General features: G+C 35.8%; 1 protein-coding gene across 1 annotated transcript in view; it reads right to left on the bottom strand.

Moving 5' to 3' along the window:
* tst (superkiller complex helicase subunit twister) overlaps positions 1 to 22620 on the bottom strand; it is a 362155-nt gene that overhangs the window by 224671 nt on the left and 114864 nt on the right. The window contains exon 10 of the mRNA XM_090399997.1: positions 14054 to 14199. Within this exon, the coding sequence (XP_090256123.1) occupies positions 14054 to 14199 (146 nt within the window). The remainder of the gene's footprint in view (positions 1 to 14053; positions 14200 to 22620) is intronic.

The raw sequence follows: 22620 nt of genomic DNA, 5'->3' as shown, positions 1-22620 counted from the left end.
TAAGAATGAATGAAAAGAAAGAGAGCATTAATGTATTTGAAAAGGGCATTAATAGGTTAGTGTTTCAAAATGGGAGCTAGCATCAGGACCACAGTAGAAGAGCTCAGGCAAGAGTTAGTGAAAATGAGAAATGAAACATCTGGAGGATGAGATTAAACACCTACAGAAGAGATTGGCTGAATGTGAATGAGAAGGAGGAAGTTAGTGTTATGAAGAAAGAGTCAAAGGATAATCGCATATCATTCTATGGCGACTCAATCATTAAAGGTGCCATGACTAACAAAGTACAAGTATGCTTTCCTCGTGGAATAATGAAACAAATAACTCATGCTTTGCAGAGAAGGAAAGAGTAGATATCAGAATTAATGGTAGTTGTGAGCACAAATGACTTGGAAAAAAAGAATGTTGATAGAGATTTTAAGAAGCTATTGCGGCAGATAAAAAATAAGTGTTGCTGGAAAAGTCATTAGCATGTTGCCCACATACGGCAACAGTGACCTGAGAAGGAGAGCAGAGAAAATGATAAGAAAAATGACAGAGTTGTGTGAAGCTAAGGGATTTAGTTTGTGAATCTATGGAGCGAATTTGAAGGAAAGTTGGAATAGTTTAAGTTGATGGACTGCATTTGAATGGGTTCTACAGATTCTTTTGAATCCGTAGGGCATTTATAAAGGCTGTAAATTATGTTGTTTTTTATTTATTTCAAATTTTTCTTATATTTATTTTTATCCAATCTTACTAAATCTCCAATTAAATCTTCAATTATTCTACCGACTGCTCCAATGTTAAATTACGTTAATTTTGATATATACCTTAACCTATCTACCTCACTTACTCATTTTTGTCTCTCTTAGTTATCTCTTAAGTCTCATTAATTCCTCATACAAATCTTATTATTTCTCTATCTGCATATTGAATGATGATTGAACTCTATAAACATATTGGATGATGATGCACTGCACTGACAACAAAGACACTGCTTCAGGCTATAGCCAATCCCTTTGTTATAATTCTGGTATTAACCCTGTTTCTAATTTTGGAAAAATTTATTTTTTAACGCTGTGCCATCCAAAATTATTAGACTAGAGAAGCTTCGTCGCCTGGGATAAAACACTCAGAATGACACAATATTCAATATTCATACAATTACTATTCCAAATTTCACCAAAACTTATGAGTCTCAATTTTACTGCAGTCGTGGCTATCCCCAAATTTTCGATTTGCACAGGTTTTACTTTATGAGTGGTGCATTGAGAACATAGATCAGCAAGTTATTAGGTTGACAAGAAAGGATTTATTCATTAAAAAATATGGTACAATTACTGATAATTACTTAACTAAACTAATTCAATCAAGCAGGTGTAACCAGGTCATTCTTAAACTTTCTCAACATCAAGCAATAGCTAGTACTAAACACATTATGAATTCCTTATAATTACTTAACATTCTTAGGTAATAATCATTACCAAATCTTGGTCTCAAGAACTATCTGACTATAACAAAACTATATATTCAATCACAACACTTTGCAAGTCCTCATATACAGAGCTATAACATAATATGTGGATCAGATGCTCAAGTCCCATTACACTTTGAAAGTCCAATAACTCATATCTGTTCCTGTCTTCGTTACAATCTAACATTCCTGTATATACAAAAGGTTTAAAAAATTCTTACATTACTGGGACATTTGGATCACTCTGGCTTTCTCTTTTGATCATCTGCTCTATTCTTATGGCTCATTGTTTCATCCTCTGGTTTACTGCTCTCAGAAAGGACTGGCTAGTGAATACGTTCGTGATTCACTTCCTTCGATGTAGGTGAAGCTGGTCTGCGGGGATAGGTCCACGTGGTTCCACATATCATCTCAGTCTATGCTGATTATACCGCTGTGCCGAGGCCTATGCTCACACTGAATCTCTGTCTGACCGCATAGCTGCCTATGGACATCATCCTTCTCAACCACACTCGAACTTCCTTCTCCGGGAACTACAGGAACAAGATGGAAAAAAAGAGCCCCGAGTTGGCATTGCTAAGCTCTATATATTCCCTGCTGTGATATTCTCCCTACTACGTCATTGTTTTTTACCCGGTACCTAACTCTTCTGCACTCCGTGCCGTCGCTCCTCCTAGCGTGTCCACCGGAAACTCCCACGCGCCTTTTAGACTTTGTGTACGTGATTGCCTCCGGACACGTGTTTAATTTGCTTATCTCTTCTGTAACCTTGATCCAAGCTTTTGGCATGCTAACACCTTTTCACCTATTTTCAACCTCTGTTATATTCACAAAGACACTTAATATTATATTACGCAAGGAAATTATTAAATCATGGATTTTATCGTTATTTTACAATCAATTTCACCTTTACCAATATACAAGTATTTCTCTGACAATTTTGATACTTTAAATTAGAGGTTAATGTAGCTAACAATCTAAGGTGCTAAAATACAGCAGCTAAAATAGAGAATGTTGGTGCTGGCAGAATGGCCTCAAAGACCATTATGTTTGGATTATGTTTGCATACAAATGCAAGAAGTGTTTGAAATAAGAGAGCTGAGTTTGTCACAATGATTGAGTCAGTATGCCCAAAGATAATTGGCATAAGTGAAACCTGGTTGTCTGAGGAGGATATGATGTCAGGAATAGAAATGGGGCAATATACAATTTTCCAGAAAGAAAGGAAAGTGAAAACAACAGGGGGAATGTTGTTGTTGTTAATGATTGCAGAGGAAAAGTGTGGAAATTGATAGTATATATGCAGATTTTGAATCTGTGTGGTGTGAAGCTGAAATTAACAGCTGATAGGATGCTGTTATAAGCCAGGGAATGTAGAGAATACTGACTGAAATGTTCAGGCAATTGACTGGGCATATAAAAAGAAGGTAATCCTGATGGGACACTTTAATTACAGGAATATAGAATGAAAGGAGGAGATAGGATATGGGAACAAGGAGAGTGAGTTTATTGAATTTCTGAGGAATAGATTCTTAAGTAGCATGTGAATGAAGCAATGAGAGGCTTTGTGTTTTGGATTCACAAGATGTAGCCAAATATATGCTGCCACGAACAGATTTTAATTGTAAGATAAACAGTTGAGAAATCATGGAAAGATATTAATGATCTGAATTTCAGTTTTCTAGATATGGAAAAAGCAAATGACATGATGACAAGAGAAAAGCTGTTCAAAATGCTACAGTTATACCACGTAAATGGAACATTATATCAAGCAATACACAGTCTATATGTATATCACTTGATATAATGAATTGTGAGTCAGCAGTTAGAGCTGAAAGTAGTACAAGAAGATGGTATGATGTAAAATCAGATGTGAGACAAATGTTATCAATCAGATGTAGATTCTCATTTAAATTACTACCTTAGCCAAACTTCTATAAAAAAGGAAAATAAATTCTTCTATTACCATTACCAAATGATTACTATCACTTGGGCATGCATATTTGGTAAATTTCTTTAGATGTTTACCAAAGAAGTTCATCTGCCATCTAGCAGATGAACGTCTTGATTCAGTGATAGACTACCACCCTACTTACCAGAGGCTTGATTGGCTTGAAAATATTCCAAATTTAACTCTACAGCAGGGTTTCTAGATTATCAAGCTCTTAGCACATCCATGCTACTAATACTTATGTGCTATAAACTAACAGCTATTCATGAATGGGATTCACATAAAAAAACATTGCTTTCAAATATCCTTTCTGAATACATCACTGCATACATTCACATCCTATTATGATGAAAAATTCATCATCCATCAAACAAGATCTCAGTAATGGTAATAATTTTTGTCCAATTTATACATGCATATCAATGTCACAAATTCATCTCCTTCGTTCCTGATAATCCAATGTTAGAGAATCAGCAAGAATATCAACCATCAGGCTTGTAGGTAATCATGAATCCCCCTACAGTTCTCAAACATGTAAGCATGCTGTGATTCGACATTCATCTATTCGTTTTTTTAATGCTGCAAATGCATTCACCAACATAAGATTCGAACTTACAATCGCCAATGTAAGTTCAAAGAATAAATATAGTTGGAGTCAAATAGATGTATAATCTTATTAGGCAAGAGATTCATAAGATGGATGATGTGGAAGGAATACCGACTGCATAAGAATGATGTCTGTTATGACAATTATAAGCAGCAGGCCAGAAGAGTCACAACTGTTGCATGGAAAGCTAAGACTGAGTAAGATATACTGCAAGTAAAAGAAAGAATGAATATGGAAGAATACACTTCTGAATACAGATGGTGTGAGGATGGCAGATGCAGAAGAGGTTGTTCAACTAATAAGTGCCCATTTTGCTAAAAGCTATCAACCTGGTGTATTTTGATAGTGAACATTGTGTTCACTGCTATCTCTTCTGAAAAAACTCAGGTGTATGAAGAGAATATATTAGAGATGTTGCACAAACTAAATAAGAATTCAGCAATAGGGATTTATGGGATATTAGTACAGGTGCTAAAAGAGTGTTCAGCTAAACTGGCTATTCCTTTAAGCAGGCTATATAATTTGAGTCTCAGAACAGGGAAGATTCCACAGGAGTGTAAAGAATGTATGGTAATTCCATTGCACAAGAGTGGTGCAAAGACTGATGTATCCAACTATCGACCAATCAGTATCTCAGGAGTGGTGGTGAAGATTTTTTCAAAATTTGATTAGAGCTCGAATTCAGAAATGGGATGATAGTGAATCTCTACTTTGAATGAACAGCATAGGTTTACTAAAGGAAGGTCATACTTTAGCAACTAGTTCACATTCTATAATAATGTTACCACTGAGTTGGACAAAGGGAATGGATATGCCATGACACTTTTCAATTTTGATAAGGCTTTTGACAGAATATAACATGGAAGATTGTGGAATAAATTGGAGAATATGGGTTTGGATTATATATATTAGCTTGGTTAAGAGGATGGCTGATTAACATATATCAAAAAGTGGTATATGGGTAATGTGAGTCTGCAAGATTTAAGGTAACCAGTGATGTACCACAAGGATCAGTCCTGTTATTCAATCTATACATTAATGATATTGGGAAAGATTTGATGCAAAAAGCTGTATGTCTACAGCTATTTGCATCCGTTGTGATTCTGATACAGTGGATTGTGAAATACTGATTATGAAGATAGATTGTTATTTGTAGACTGCAGATGCTAGCAAACAGGAGAAAGAAGAGTATTATGACTGAGACTTACAAACTTCTGAAAGGATTTCAGTTGATAAGATTTTTCATTTTATGGGTGAGGTCAGGGGAAAGGACAAGTGGGCATCCTTGGAAGCTTAGAATGAATGCTGCTAAGAAGGGGTGAGGGCTAGAAGATTTTTCTCTCATAAGGTGGTGCATGATTGGAATGGATTGCCATTGGATGTGGTATGTGCAAGCAGTGTGAATGAATTCAAGAATAAGTATGATAGCTGATGCATGTAGTATGTGGCATACTTCAATGAGTTCCTGACTCCCTGAAGGTCTCTCTTAATAATAATAATAATAATAATAATAATAATAAAAGATTCATTCTGTCCTGCAATATTTTCAGGGTCATCATCAGGTCATTAGAAGTGATTCCAAAAAATCACTTCTAACTCTCATTTTCATCACAATCACTCACCACAAAAATGCTGCTGTGTAACTTCTCATGTATTTACCATAATAAACTATTGCCAACTTTGATTCTTTACATCTGCTCTCTCTCTCTCTCTCTCACACACACACACACACACACACACACACACACACACACACACACACACACACACACTATTGGTTGCACCAAACATCTAACTCTAAATTCATTCGTGCAACCCATCCATTAGATGCAAATTCTTCTATTCATCAAATTAAACATTATTCCTTCACATAACCTATGCACAGTCATATACTATCAGATTGCTATGACAGACTTATGCATCAATTACAAGATCGAAGAAATACAAAAAGCCCTAACAGAAATGAAAATAGAAATAGCAGTAATTTCAAAAACAAAGAAAAAATCAAAAGGTTCTACAGAACTTCAGGACTATATTTAAAATACAGTGGAGTACTCAACGAAAAAAGAGCAACTGCAGGTATAACCATCATGATCATAATAAATGGAAAGACAAAACTGAATTACATAACTGGATCTCTGAAAAAAATAATAACAGCTAGATTTAAATAAGAAATTTATAACAATCATAGGAATATATGCACTGAAGAAGGAAAAAAATCTGAAACAGAAGAATTCTATAAAAACTTCCAAAATGTAATTCAGAACACAAATAAACATGATTACTTAATCACTGCAGGCGATTTCAATGCTAGAATTAGATCAAATACATTTAAAGATTTAATAGGTAATCAAGGAGGGAACACCATAAATAATAATGGAAGAGAACTCAGGGAATTTGTGGCCTATAATATCTTGAAAATCACCAACAGCTTCTTTAAACATAAAGTTATACATAAATATACATGGGAAGCCAGAGGATATAAAAGCATCATTGACCATATAATAGTAGGTGAAAAACTAAAGAAGATGGTAAGAAATTGCAGAGTATCTTAATCAGTACTATTAAGATCCTGAACCAAAGAAATAGAAACAATACAACCCACCTCAAGAACACAAAATCAAAAGCAGGAGCAATTTAAGATAGAACTGTTATAGCAGGATAGAACTATATCAAAGAAGACTTACAAACCATACAAAGAAAATCAATGAAGATACAGATATAGAAAATGACATCAAACAAATTGTAAAAACAAGCAGCATATGAAGCCATAGGAACAAAATTGCAAAGAAAAAGGAAAGGACTCAGAACCTGGAACCCAGAAAAAGAATTCCTTAATAAGGAAAAAAAAAAAAGAAACATACCTTAAATGGTTAAACAACAGAACCATAGGAAATTAAATAGAATATAAAAGAATCAGAGCAACAATAAGAGAAACCAGGAAAATCAGAAGACAAGATTGGGAAAATTTTGTATCAAGATTAGAGCATGACATAAATGGTCCTCAACTAAAGAGCTATAAAATCATAAAAAAATGACTCGAGAAACAAAGGCTAATCCGACCAATTAGCATATCAGGAATCGTTGTCAAGATCTTGGAGAAATTAGTCGAGAAAAGAATACAGGATTGGATAGATGAAAATGGGATATTGTATGGGGGACAACATGGTTTTGTGAAGGGTAGATCATGCCTCAGTAACTTGCTCACGTTTTATAACACAGTGATGGCTGAACTAGATAAGGGTAATGGGTTTACAGTGAATCTACTGGACCTTGCCAAGGCCTTTGACAAGATACCACATGGAACTCTAATCAGTAAACTGGAGCAGATGGGGATGGATATAGGGTTGGTGAGATGGATAGGAGGGTGGTTGATGGAGAGATACCAGAGAGTGGTTTATTCAGGAGTTGAGTCCAAAAGAATGCTTGTGACTAGTGGTGTGCCGCAGGGCTCTGTTCTTGGACCACTACTTTTCAATTTGTTCTTCAATGATATAGGAAAGGATCTGAGAGGAAGTGTTCACTTGTTTGCTGATGATGCAAAGTTGGGTAGAGCAATTGTGAGTGCACAGGATGTCAAAATTTTACAGGATGATTTCGATAGTTTGGAGGACTGGGCTAGGGAAAATGGATGTCAATTTAATGTGGCAAAGTTTAAGGTTATGTATTTTGGGGTGAAAAGAATAGCAGCAGTATATCACATTGGTGGAACCATGCTCCAGGAGATTGATGAGGCCAGGGATTTGGGAATGTTGGTGGATAGTGAATTGAAGTTTAGGGGGCATATTGCAAAAGTGGCTAGATCAGCTCATCAAATCACTTGGGTTCTGAAAAATACTTTAACAAGCAGAGACAAACAAGTTATTGTTCCTCAGTATCGAGCCTTGATAAGCCCCATCTAGACTACTGTGCCCAGATATGGGCACCAGGGTTGCATCTTGATGGGGAGGAGGTGGAGAGGATCCAGAGACGAGTGATCAAAATGATAGCAGGTCTGTGGAATGAACCTTATGAGAACAGGTTGAAGATTTGTGGGATGCAAAAATTGGTCGACAGGCAGAAAAGGGATGATATGATTGATGACTGAGACAATCAAATTACTGAAGGATTTCTATAAGATTAATCCAGAAGATATTTTTGAGACTAGGACTGGTGGTGGGAGGACTAGGGGCCATACATGGAAGCTGGGCAAGAATGTGGTTAGCAAGGGTGTTAGAGCTAGGTTTTTTACTTGGAGAGTGGTGAATGAGTGGAATAAGCTGCCAGAGTCAGTTGGGGGTGCTACGGCCGCGAATGAGTTCAAGGCGAGGTATGATAGATACTGTGTGAATGTCGAATAGTTGTTCTTAAAATGATGTTAGGGCCTCCCTCGATGAGTCTGTTGACTCCTTGGAGTTTCCCGGAATAATAATAATAATCTACAATTAGAAGGCCCCTCCCCCCCAAAAAAATGGACCAATCACTACACCCAGCTTCTAAACAATAATAATCAAATTGAAATAAAACAAGTCAAGAAACAAAAACCAATACAGATTAATGTATTGGTTCTTCATTTGTCATCTAAAGAAAATATTGAAAAACTAAAAAATTGAAAAGCTATACAGAACTCCAAAAATAGAGCTCTAAACCATTTCAATTGCAATTAATTAAATTCCTAAACAAAATATGGGAAGAAGGAAATATCCCACAAGAATGGAAGACAGCAATAGTCATAAACATATTCAAAAAAGAAAACAGAAAGGATTGTGGAAACTACAGAGGAAAATCCCTATTAAATACATGCTATAAAATATACCAAGATATAATTAAAAGTAAATTAACACCATGGGCCAAGGAAATTATTGGAGAAGAACAATTTGGCTTTAGGAAAGGAAGATCCTGCACAGATCCCACATTTACACTCAAACAAATTATAGAAAAAATAACAGAATTTAACCTACCACCATATATGGCCTTCCTGGATTATAAGAAAGCATGCAATCAAATTAACATATCAAAATTAATTAAATACTGTGTAAATTGAAAGTTCCACTTCAAACTACCAAAGCAATAGAAAATATAATGGAAGAAAGCTATATTAAATAATAATGAAATATCCAAGAAAATTAAAACCAATAGAGGCATCTCATTCAAGGAAGAGGGTTATCACTAATACTCTTCAATATATGTAGAAAGTTTTTTACCTTGGGTGAAGAACTTTCTACATTTTTCTCTCATCCAGAGATTTTTATTAAGAAGGTCAAGCACCTTTTGTCTACTTGTATATGAGATATAGATGACTTCTGCATTACTTCCACCTTGGTATCTCTTTCTCGGCTCTGGTCCCCACTGAAGAGACCTCAATAAAGATCGAAACCAGTCTGGCAGTGGCTCTTCCCATCATGCATTGCATTACACACTCCATTACTTCCACCTTGGTATCTCTTTCTCGGCTCTGTTCCCCACTGAAGAGACCTCAATAAAGATCGAAACCAGTCTGGGTAGTGGCCCTTCCCATTATGCATTGCATTATACACACCTGAAAGGGAGTGTGCTTTGCATTATGGGATACATACTAAGGCAAATGATATGAAGTCATTAGCCTCAATATACAAGTAGCTCAGACGTGAATATATTTCACACACATAACTTTGTTTTGCTTACTTGGGAAAAGGATTAAGACCAAACATAAAATTTCTTTGTATTTTTAACATACATACATACATACATAATGTAGAAAGTTTTTTACCTTGGGTATATATTATGTTAAAGATACCAAGCAATTTTATAAGCTAGGTTTTAGCTAGGTCGCCCAGTTAAACAAGGCCCCCCCCCGTTGTTTTCGCCAGGGAACCAGGGTGAACAGCGAAAAGTCAGCTACTGGAACAAATCTGAAAGCACACCCCAACTCAACAACACCAGAGTTAAAGATCGGTACTATCAACATAAAAAACCTGAATGGCAAAGAAATGGAGCCAGCTGAGGAATAGATAAGTACCAGATCGACACAATAGGGGTGACTGAAACAAAAAAGACAAAAACTGTTGAGATCTTTCTGAACAATAAATACAAAATGTTATATTCAGGAAATGACAATCAACAAAAGGGAATAACCATGGTATTCAACACAAAATACGAGGCTAATCTTCTTGAAAGGCAGGCAGTCCCGAGTAGAGTGATGTGGGAAATATCAGAATGGGGAATACGACAATGAGACTTATTTGTGCCTATGGTCTGATATAAGTAATGGGTAATAAAAATTGGGGGTATTTTTTGATGCTTTAATAAAAAAGCAACTGACACAATGAAAAAGGAAAAGTTGGTCCTTGTTGGGGAGCTAAATAGCAGAATAGGAAATGATTGTCAGACATACAAAAATATATTGTGAAAATTTGGAGAAAAGAGCAAAGCCAATAATAATAGCAAATATCTGTTGGATTTCTGTTCAGGACATGGACTGGTTATTACTAACACCATGTTCCAACATAAAAATGTGCACAAATTCGCATGGAGAGAAGAGGCAAGGAATAAGAAAAGTCTCATTGATTATGTTATTGTTGATAGTGATGTTTTCTCCACGGTGCAGGACACCAGAGTGTACAGAGGATTTGAAATTGGAAGTGATCACTATTTAGTCTTGAGCAGGATAAAATTGAATTTCATATTGAAAAGAATAACATGTAAGAAAGTTTTAAAGTGAATAAAAGTTGAGCAGCTCTCAGATGTGAACTGTAGACTAAAATACACAAAAATTATTGAAGAAAAAATGGAAGAGTTTAAGAATATGAACCAAACCTTGGAGATTCAGTGGCAAACCTTGAAGAAAACCCTGATTGATTCAGCCAGAGAGGCATGTGGTAAGGTTGTCTGCAAGGATAGAAAAATCAGAACTCCATGGTGGACACAGGAAGTTAAACAGGCAGTGAAGGAAAAGAAGAAAGCACATCAAAAGTTCCTGGCAAACAAGTCAGCCTGTGCTCTTAGAGAATACAGAAACAAATGTAAGAAAGCAAAACACAGTGTAAAACTGGCTAAACAAAAGTCATGAGAGGACTTTAGCAAGAACATAGAAAATAAATATCAAGAAGGTGGTAAGATATTCTGAAGGTTGTTGAAGAAGCTTAGAAATGGAGGAAAGAGTCTGTAAAAGGAGTTAGAGATGATAAAGGTGACATGAAAACAGGAGAAAAAGATATCCTTGAAGAATGGAGTAATTACGTCAAAAAATTGCTAAATGAAACAAGCAGTGATAGAACAGTGGTAAAAAAACTCTCAACAGGCATACAGTCAGGAATACATATCCATACTTGAAGTAGAAAAAGCCATCAAAGGCTTGAAATGTGGAAAGTCAGCAGGAGTAGATGATATTCGACCAGAAATGCTAAGTACGGTGGTATAAAAGTCTTACAGTAGTTGCACTGCATAGTTCAGAAGGCCTGGACAGAGGGACGAATTTCTGATGATTGGAGTAGAACTTTCATGGTACCTATGTATAAAAGGTGAAATAAAACTGAATGTGAGAATTACAGAGGTATTTCCCTACTGAGTGTTCCTGGCAAGATCTATGCAAGTATACTTGAGAAATGGTTGAGAAGAATTGTGGAAAAAAAGCTTGGTGAAGAACAAGCTGGATTCAGGGCAAGAGGCTGTCAGGATCAGATCTTCACTTTACGACAAATAGTTGAGAAAGCATGGGAATATAACAAAGATCTGTATTTAAGTTTTGTCGATCTGGAAAAGGCATATGACAAGGTGCCAAGAGAGAAGCTATTCAATACGCCACAGTTATAAGGTGTCAATAGGGCATTATATCAAGCAATACTTAGTCTGTATTTCAGTTGTAAGTTGGCAGTTAGAATTGAAGGAAGTACAGGAAGATGGTTTAATGGTAAATTTGGTGTGAGACAAGGATGTACATTATCCCCTCTGTTATTCATTATCTATATGGATCACATTATGAAGGAAAGTGGTATTAAACATGATATCAGAATTGGAGATGTTAACATCAGCTCTTTGCTTTATGCGGACGATGTTATACTTCTAAATAAATCCAATACAAGTTTGCAAGAGTCCATGACTAAATTGAATAACTGTTGTAATAGATATGGTATGAAGGTCAGCATTAAAAAGACAAAGACAATGAAAATAGGTAGAATTGTTGAAAATGTCAATTATGTTGTGAACGGGGAACCCCGTGGAACAAGTAAAACATTTCAGCTACTTATTCACGATTTTTACTGAAGATGGTAAATTAAATACAGAAACAGACAACAGAATCAGTAAAGCTGGTATGGTGGGAAGTCAATTGAATAAATTCATATCGAATAAGAGAGAAATTATTTGGAACACTAAATTAGCTGTATTCAAACTGCATCCAGACAGTGTTCAAACCAGTTTTAACTTATGGATCTGAGAGCTGGGTCAGAAGTAAAACACTTGACCAAAGACTAGAGACCGCAGATATGAGAGTCCTGAGAAAGATTAGAGGCGTGAACAGATGGCATCAATGGCAATATCACATTAAAAACGAGGATATTAGGAAAGAACTTGACATTGTCGGCATCCAGGAGTGCATTAGCAGAGCTAATCTCAGGTGGTATGGTCACTTAAACAGAATGGGAGAGGAAAGATTAGCAAAACAAGTGTTCTCTGCTAGGTTGGCAGGAAAACGACCCAGAGGAAGACCTAGATATAGGTGGATTGATACGATAAAAATATAAGATCTGATAACGATAATATTGGAGTCTTGACAAGTAACAGACTGATTTGGAGAAAAATTATAGATAGGAAGTTAGTAATGAAGTAAATTTTTCATGTAGTACTATCATATCCTGTACACCCCTTGAGGGTACATGTCAGGAATTTGATGTTGATGATGAGTTATTGTTCTTCTGCAGAGAGAGTAAGGCCTTCATTTCTGAGTAACACAAATTTTAAGGAGGTTGGGACTTGAAAAGTATTTTTGCTATTTGGAACTGAACCCAGATAGCAACATCAAAAGAAATATCATATGGTGCTTTATCAACTACCAGAAAAAAGTCCTCTACCGGAATGACTTGGTGCAATCGCGAAATATGGACCTTTAGAAAGTGCATTTAAATTGATCATTTAGAATTTACGTGGTGGGGGTTTCATTGAATAAAAACACCATAAATAAATAATTAGACATTTTTAGCCAATCCTATATTTCATCTCAGTCAAATTTAAATATGTAGGAAATTACATAATCCCAATGGAGAAATTCACATTGCATATAAAAAGCAAAAATTTCTAGCAGTCATTGGAACTTTGAACAGACACTCCAGTAAACAAATGTCTAGAACAACCCAAATAAATCTATATAAAACAATAGCCAAACCAATTCTGAAATATGGCAGTGAAACATGGATGTGGGGAGAACGAGATAAAAGACAAATGGAAGCTGCAGAAATGAAGTTCCTAAGACCACTCGCAGGATATAAAAGAACAGACAAGATGAGAAATGACGAAATAAGTAAACAATTATCCATAATTAACATAACAGAAGACATCACAAACTATACAAAGAACTGGAAAAACCATGTAGAAAGAATAAATGACAACAGATGGCCAAATACTGCCTAGAAATATAAACCAAAGGAACACCGACCGAGAGAAAGACCCAGGAGGAGATGGGCAGAAGATTTTTTAAACCCTTGAAAAAGTTACAGGCAAACAATTGCCTAATACAGGAAGCCAAGAAGAAGATTTCTGATTCCTCCAAAAAACTTTTCAAGCAACTCTCTTTCTCACACAGGCATACTGTTCATCTCTCATCAAATAATTTGCTCCACCCAATATCATAAACATTTTTATTTTCATTTTAATTTCCCCTACTCATAATTCTGCAAAACACTCTTTCACCTGTTCATTTGATATGAATTGAAATGTGAACTGAAATTCAAAAATGCTTAAAGTGAACAAAAAAAAAAAAAAAATGGCCCACTGACAGAATGAATAAAATATCCTGACTATTATATTATGATATTATCTTATTATTATAGGATCAGCTGCTAAACATCCATCATAGGCATTTCCTTACTTTGTCATGTGATGTTTACAGAGGGAAATGGCATACTCTGCTACGACAGTTTTTCCAGCTGATGTATGAGCAGCAACAAAGACACTGTTATGATTTTCCAGATGTAGAATTGCTTGTTTCTGGAAGACATCAAGTTCGAATGGCCACTAAAAAAAAAAAAAAAAAAAAAACATTAAAATCATTAAAAAAAAAGTTCAAATTTTGTCAATTACAGTTACGTTTCTAACAACATGAAAAAGAAATTTTTGCGATGATGTTAGAAGAAATAGATGTTAAATTTTTTTTTTCCTTGGTTATGTGATAAATTAAAGATACCAGGAAATTATATTCTTGGTTTAATCCTTAATCCAAGTGTTTGCAAACAACGTTTGCGAGTGAAGTATCTTTATAGCCAGCCTGGTTGGGCGAGCAGTTAGCGTATCAGCTCTCCAGCCAAAAGGCTGTAGGTTCAAATCCCACTGTAGGTATGAATGTTTGTGATTGTCTGTGGAAATACTAGTGGTGGTGGTGGTGGTCAGTGGTAGATGGCATTAGTGTAGTTGGTGTATTGTGTGGTGGAGACAGAGAGAGGTAGAATAGGTGTCCTCCCTCAATGAGTCTTTGGACTCTCTCTGGAGGTGTCACGTAATAATAACAACTGGGCTGCATGTATATAAAGGCTAATAATTTCCCATCAATTGCCTTAGTATTCCATAATGCAAAGCACACACCCTGTCAGATATGTATAATGTTATGCATTATGGAAAGAGCCACTACCCAGACCAGTTTCAATCTTTATTGAGGTCTCATCAGTGGGACCAGACCCAGAAGAGATACCAAGAATATAATTTTTTGGTGTCTTTAATTTATAGTATAATCAAGTGAAAAATCTTTCAGAACTACAGTAGCCCACCCCCCTATCTCTAGGGGAGATACTTTCCAAGATTCCCCCGCAGATACCTGAAATAGCAGATAGTACCAAACCCTATATATACTATGTTTTTTCCTATACGTACATACTGTGATAAAGTTTCATTTATAAATTAGGCACAGTAAGAGATTAACAACAACAACTACGATAATAAAATAGAACAATTATAACAACATACTGCAATAAAAGTTATATGAATGTGAATGGAATCTTAGCAACCTCAGCATACATTTTTATTATTTACTTATTTTATGAAGTGAAGAACTTTCACCATTTTTATCCGAATTGTCAGCATCATAACTCTTGCGCTTTGGGCCATTATTAAGTAAAACTAGGATTACTTGAACCCAAGCACTGTGACAATTGATCTGATAACCGAGAACTACTCAGAACAGTACGCAATTTAAAACTTATGAAATGTTGATTTCTGGAATTTTCCATTTAATATTTTCAGACGGCCACTAAGTGACTAATGGGCAGGTATCGTATACAGTACAGCATAGATACACTGGACAAAGAGATGATTCATGTCCTAGGCGGGACGGTGCAAGATTTCATCACATTACTGAGAACAGCATGCAATTTAAAACTTATGAACTGTTTATTTCTGGAATTTTCTATTTAATATTTATGGACCAGGGTTGACTGAGGATAACTGAAACACAGATAAGAGAGGACTACAGTATCTCTAATCCAGAGAATTTTAAGTGAGAGGGACACACCTTTAATGATACCAAAAGAAAGTTCAGCCTTTTTTTCGTGCAAAGAAAAATCTCAATTAACCTTCTGTTATTCATGTTTGCAAAGTCTACAAAGCATCTCTAAAAATTCTTGATGTGCAGAAAAGGGCATCTGGACAATCAATGAACCCACTTCCAATGACTCACTTCAATCGGTCTCTCTGATGGCTCATCATTACTCTGCATTGCACTAAGTCTTTAAAGCACAAACAACTGTATAACATTATTTTACAATTTGACTCGGATCCAATGAACCTACTTCTTCTCTACTGTTTCAATTCCAAACAACTACATCCTCCATGTCTTCAAAAAATAAATAAAATAAATAAATAAAATGAAATCATTAGGTTTCTTCTCACTTAAGTCTTACAAGCACACAGAACCAATGTTGCATGTGCAAGCAAGAGAAATGCTACATGTGAGATTCATTATCTAGGAAAAAATATCTAAGAAAAATTATAGTCTCAATGCTGTCCCAAATATTTTACAATTTTTGCTATTTTCACACAAAAAAATATTTACAGTTAAAACTATTTCTCATACAAGTAAAGTTCTTAAAATGATCAGTGATACGATAAGGAAAAAAACATGCTTACTAGAATGGTGATACATTAAAAATAGTTAACCCTGTGCAGGTTTTCTTTTCTATAAATTAACATTCTCCAAGCCAATCTCAGCTTCATATCCTACAGCACTATAACAGTGCTAATTAGGATGATCTTGGGATTTCTATGCCTCTTTTCTATAGTCTGATTACTATTCTAACAATCCTGATCCAAACATATAATCAGTCCAAAAACCTGAAATAATGTCAGCTGGAATGAATTCCTTAATTTCCCATTCTACAAAAATCCCTGAACCCTACCCAAAACCTGGTTCTTCAAAAAAGTGTGCTAAGCAGTCCAAGATATAAATCCATCATACCTTCGATGGTTCAAAAACCCCAACTTCATACTAAGCCTATACTACAACCCACAAAGACTGTGAATAAAATCATTTGAGTGTTATAAGGTTTCTTGAATGAAGAAGAGGCATAGAGTAAGCAAGTAATATCATGGTTAAACTGTGGATAGTTTTGTAAGAACAGACTTTGTAAGGACCAAATGAAAAAAAAAAAAAAAAAGTTTGCTTCCTACTCAAATGAGCATCAAGTCTTGGTTCCTTTATAGGATTGCTGCCTTTCCTTGTTTCCACCTCTCCTTCATATCCAGATGGTACTATGGTAACACCACCTAAAGAAAGGGCAGACAACTGGACATCAGTCTTTTTCTTCTAACTTCTGCAGACACTATGACAAATCTCCCACTATACCACAAACAGCTCACAACATGGACCACTGATCATGCACCAGGACAACAGAAAAATCCTCAACATTCGTGATGCTAATAAGTATCATGGTCCAAATGATATCCTTGTAATTATGCCAAAATCTTGTGATCCAGAATTAACAGCCATCCTGCATCACCTACACAAATTATCATATTCATCTAACATCTACCCAGCATCAAAAAAGCATGCCAATATCAAGTCTGTTCTGTATAAAGGGAAATAAAAGTCAGACATCAAACTATCAGCCCATTCCACCCATCTCAATACAATGAAAAACAATGGAGACAGTCCTTAATAACCAACTTAGAGGCCCACCAACAAGCCATGGAAAGATCTGGAGAAACTCATGTTGTCACTCTTGATATTTCCATGGCATCTGATTAAGTCTAGCATAGAGGCCTACTTACCAAACTACTATCTTATTGTCTCTCTCCTGTCCTCATCTGATTGGCTGCTAATTTCCTCTCTGGATATTCAATATGCATCATGATGGTGTTTCCTTTCATCAGATTTCATTGTCAATGGGATACACCTCAGGACACTGGACTTTCATCCCTCTTCCTCCTATATATCATTGACATTCTTCACTAACTAACCTCAAAAACTATCCACAGTTTTGCCATGATATTACTTACACTATGACTTTTCTTCATTCAAGAAACTATGTAGCACTCAAATGACTCAAGCTTCAAGATCTTCTATAAACAATGGTTTCAACACTGATCTCCTAACCATTCTCAAGGTGAAGATAATCTAGTGAACTTCAATGCCATCAAAGCACAATTCTGTCTTATTTTTTGAAGGAAAAATCTTATTCCATTTCCTCCTTACTATTGATAATATTTCAATCTCCAGTCAAGATCAATTTTCTCTTCTTGGATTGCTTGCCACATCTAGATTATTCAGGCACAAACACCAAATCCATAGTCTCCTCTGCACCCAATAAACCTTTTTTTCATTCAAAACACTGCTTGCTGCTCAACTTCTAATATTTTATAAATTCAAAATTCATCAAAACTTAAAATACTGTTCTAACATCTGGAATGGTGTATTCAAACCTCCTTAGAATGCTCAATTGTTCCTAAAAGAGGGCAACCCAGTCACTTTCTCATATTAATTTTGTTGTTGTCTCTTTTAAAGGTATTCTCACAAGAATTGAATCACAGAACTGGGCACTACTATTCCTCCATTTCCTCAAATCATGTAAGACATGAGTAACTGCAAGTCAACATTCAGATTCCTCCAACCCAAATAAGTATGTATTCCATATTCGAAAAAATTTGGAAAATACTGCTCTGATGTCCTAACAGAATTTAAAATTGATGTCTGTCAAACAGCAGGACTTCTGGATCAACTTCAGTTTATATATATATTTCTTCCACACACAAAAGGCAGAAGAGTCTATAGCAAACAAATGCTGAGTGCAGGCAGGAGCAGGAGTAAAGTAATCTTATTTTTATGGCTATTTCTATTTTTGTTTAGGAGTGCCCCTTTTTTATAATGTCATTGGCTTTTTATTCAAAATTTTAGGGTATAGACAGATATATGAAGAGTATATAGGAGGAAAAATTCGGACATACCTTTGTAGGATGTTGCTGGCTGTCTTCATATTCAGCGGCATCCCAGCACGTGGTGATATACATTCATCTGCTGTTAAAAGAAGAAAGTATGAGTGAAAGGGGGTTTGGAAAAAGTGGGGATAGAGAGAGAGAGAGATGTGAGAAAATTAATGGTGATGGAAGGGGTATGTGAACTTTTTGAAAACCCAGGTTTTTTTTTTATTATTAAAGGTGGGCAGAGAATAATTTGGAACTATTTTCATAAGGTGAAAATAGAAATTTTTTTTGGGAAAGTGGAAGGATATGATGGGATAAGATCAGGAGTGGGAGTAAGGGAGTGCAAGCCGTTATGACAGTGCATCGTCTTTGGAGCTCATGGGGGAATTTGGAGGCAATCTCATGCCTCCAACTTCCCCCACGAGAAATAGGAAATAACACAGATAGACTTTGGTGTATCTGTGTTATTTCCTATTGGTTGGACTGGTGACCTAATTTTTTTGTTATCAAGCTTCCAACTCTCAAATTTTATGTTATGGAGCTTCCAACTCTCAGCTTCCCTCCACTTTCCCCATGAGCTCTGAAGTCCATGCACAGCTCACACTGTGCATCGTCTTCGAAAGTCCATTACTCACACCACTGATTTTATCCCATCATATCCTTCCCCTTCCCCAAAAAAATTTATATTTTCACCCCCTTCCAAAGTATTCTCTGCCCACCTTTAATAATAAAAAAAAACAGGTTTTTCAAAAAGTTCACATATCCCTTACCTCACCAATAATTCTCCCACATCTCTCCATCCCCACTTTTTCCAAACCCCTCCCTTTCACTCATTCTTCCTTCCTTTAACAGCAGATGAATGTATGTATATCGCCACATGACGGGATGCCGCCGAATATGAAGACAGTCAGCAACATCCTACCAAGGTATGTCCGAATTTTTCCTCCTATATATTCTTCATATATCTGTCTATATAAAACATCGGTAATGCCCTAAAATTTTGAGTAAAAAGCCAATGACATTATAAAAAAAGGGAGTACTCCTAAACAAAAATAGGCTATATAGCCATAAAAATAATATTTACTTAGAGGAGTAACATGGGAATTTTCCCAGAAATAATGCCTGTAAAGTAATCTGTTGATATTCTTCTTGAACTGCTGGATATTGTAGTCCTTTGCAAATGCTTCATGGGGAAGGCCATTCCACAGAAATGAAATGGAGAGAATGAAAGGTGGCTGGAAGTAGCAGGTTCAGTGAATATGCAGTGCAACTGTAAAGGGATCTTGAGCAGCTGTTTTTTTTTTTTTTTTAGAGTTCCTGTGGATCTGGGAGAAACGGGAGGCATAACGGATGCTAGTTCTGCAGAACAATGGCAATGTTCATATGGTAAAAGTGTTAAATGGCAAATATCTGTAAAAGATATACAATGCAGAAACTGATCTTCTGTGGGAAAGTGGCAGAAGAGAATCTGTAGAAGTGGAAGTGTCATGAATCAACTGAAGTGCCCTTTTCCAAGCAGTATCAAGAATTTTTAGGGAGGTCTTAGATGCACCACCCCATACATGACAGCAGAATTCCAATGTTGACGGATTTGGGATTTGTACAAAGTAAGTAACTGTTTAGTGGAAAAGAATGCCAAGTTTTTTGGAAGCTGATGATGCTGTAGAAGTGATATGACTATGCCAGGAAAGGTTTGGAGTAAGAGTCAGTCCAAGAGAGAGAGACTGTTGAGCTGAGCATTATCAAAATGTAAGTACAGAAGATTTGAGGTCTTTATTAGAAAACAAACAAAGATTTGTTTTCTAATAAAGTCAACTTCAATGCTTCCAAAACTGTGTTTTGGAAGCATTGAAGTTGACTAAGTTGCTTTCACACCATCAAGGATACTCAGAAGATCAGTGTTCAGGGTACTTATTAGAGATGATTTTGAAGCTTTAGATGCTTGAGCACTGTTGTACAAGTAGGATGAGTGGAGTGTGCTATCATCAGCAAAACTATGTATAGGGTTTGCAGTCAATGAGAGCAAGTAATTGATATAAATCAGAAAGAGAATGTGTGAAATGATAGACATGAAGAACACTAGCATTTACAGGAAAGTCAGAAGAGCGACCAGACTCCACCATTACATGTAAGGATTGATCCAAGAGAAAAGTGGCACTCCATACAGGAAAGAACTTTCCTATATAGTGAAACCTATATAGGAAACCTGTGGATAATTCATCACTAAAAATACACACATATGCCATAGTAATTAACTTTTCAATATGTAAATATTTCGTCTTAAGTATGATAAGAACAGTTATTAAACAACAATAGGAATTAGATTCAAAAAAAACAGTACGCATGCTTACACTGGAATCCCTCTATGTATACAGTAGTGTGTTTGAGGATTAAAATCATTGGGCTGTAATTAAATTAAATTAAAATATAACTTATAAATTTATTTTATACAATTGAGAATAACACTTTCCCAGACTTTTGGGATAGTGAGATAGTGATTATGATTAAGATTGGGTCTGTGATGTAAGGTTTCAGCACTTTCTTTATACAAATGCTCATGTTTATATATAGATCTATGTAGTAGCTTGGTGTTTTGCCATTGGATCCTGTGGTTAGCATTTTCAACTCCATGTTGTGTAAGGCCAGATTTGTGAGGTTCGATAAGACAAGTGTGGTCTTGATGTTCAGAGATGTGTTTATTTACAGATCTTCTGTCTGTCCATAGTAAGACAAGTTGCAAGAACATGGCACTTCGTATACACCAGGCAGCATCATTGGTGAGAGTTTGTCTTTTGGAGAAGGTAACAAATTGTGAATTTGGTTGATTGGTTTATAGGTAGCAGCAAGTTTGTATTTCTTCATAATTCTTGACAAACATTCAGAGATACCTTTGATATATGATATAGGAGTCCTATGGGCTTCTTCTTGTCTGGGTTGATATGTAGGAGAGTGGCTAACAACAACCCATAAAATTATTAGAAAGAGCATCTAGAAAAGGCAAGCTACCGTTATTTTCTTTTTCTATTATGAACAGGATTCTGAGCAGCTGGCTGTTGAGGTGAAGGAGGAAAGAGTAATGTGCTTGAGCCACATGGCCAAATAGAGAAACACATCAATATATCTTAGCCAGATAGAATGTCTGAGAATAGCAGTATCAAGAGAATGCTTTTCAAAATGCTCCATATAGAAGTTGGCTAGTGGGTGGAGAATCAACAGATGTACCTTCAATCTGTTTATATAAAGTGAATAATATATGCACGTAAACACAAGAAAGATATTTAATTAACCAAATATTTTGGTCTGGAAATAGCAGACCATCTTCAGTGGCACTACAAGAACAGTTTTTAAAAAAATACAAGGTGGAATACTAACAATAGATCATTTATTCTCGTAGACAGGCTTACACGTTGGTTATGCATTTCTAAATCACTTAAGGAATTCAACAACGTAGATCCGAATATAAATTAAATTACACTTTAATAAATATTTCTGATATTTCGGCAACGTCACTTTGCCATTTTCAAAAGGAACTTACAAAAAGGTACGTGCACGCAGGCACTACAACACAGTAACTGAGAATGAAGAGATGAAGCTATTGTTCTCCTAGAAGTCCTGAATCATTTCGATTCAGGTTAGGACGATGGAGTAAGGCCTCTACGCTTTCTTTGAATAAATGTTTAAATTTATAACGGGGATCTATGTAAGAGGCAAGTTTTTGACCAAAGGAGGTTGTGGTTAGTTTCAACCCCGTGCTAAGCCAATCCAGATTTTACAGGTTTGTTGTGATGAATGGAGGATTGATGTTCTTGGATTCTTTTTTCAAGAAAACATCCAGTTTGTCCAAAATAGGAGAGATCACAGTTGCAGAAAATTTGATAAACTCCAGGAAGAGATATAGTTGAGCGTTTGTCTTTAGGAGAAGGAAAATGGGAAGAGAATTTGTTAATAGGTGAATACGTAGCTGTTAACTCATATTTCTCCAGAATTCTTGTGATAGGTTCTGAAATCCCGGAGATGTAAGTAATTGGAACT

Source organism: Typopeltis vanoorti, chromosome 1, assembly GCF_054136105.1.
Source record: "Typopeltis vanoorti isolate ZY-2024b chromosome 1, IOZ_Tvanoo_1.0, whole genome shotgun sequence".
Taxonomy (NCBI): Eukaryota; Metazoa; Arthropoda; class Arachnida; order Uropygi; family Thelyphonidae; genus Typopeltis; species Typopeltis vanoorti.
The sequence above is the reverse complement of the archived record's forward strand: the minus strand, read 5'-3'. Positions and strand labels throughout refer to the sequence as shown.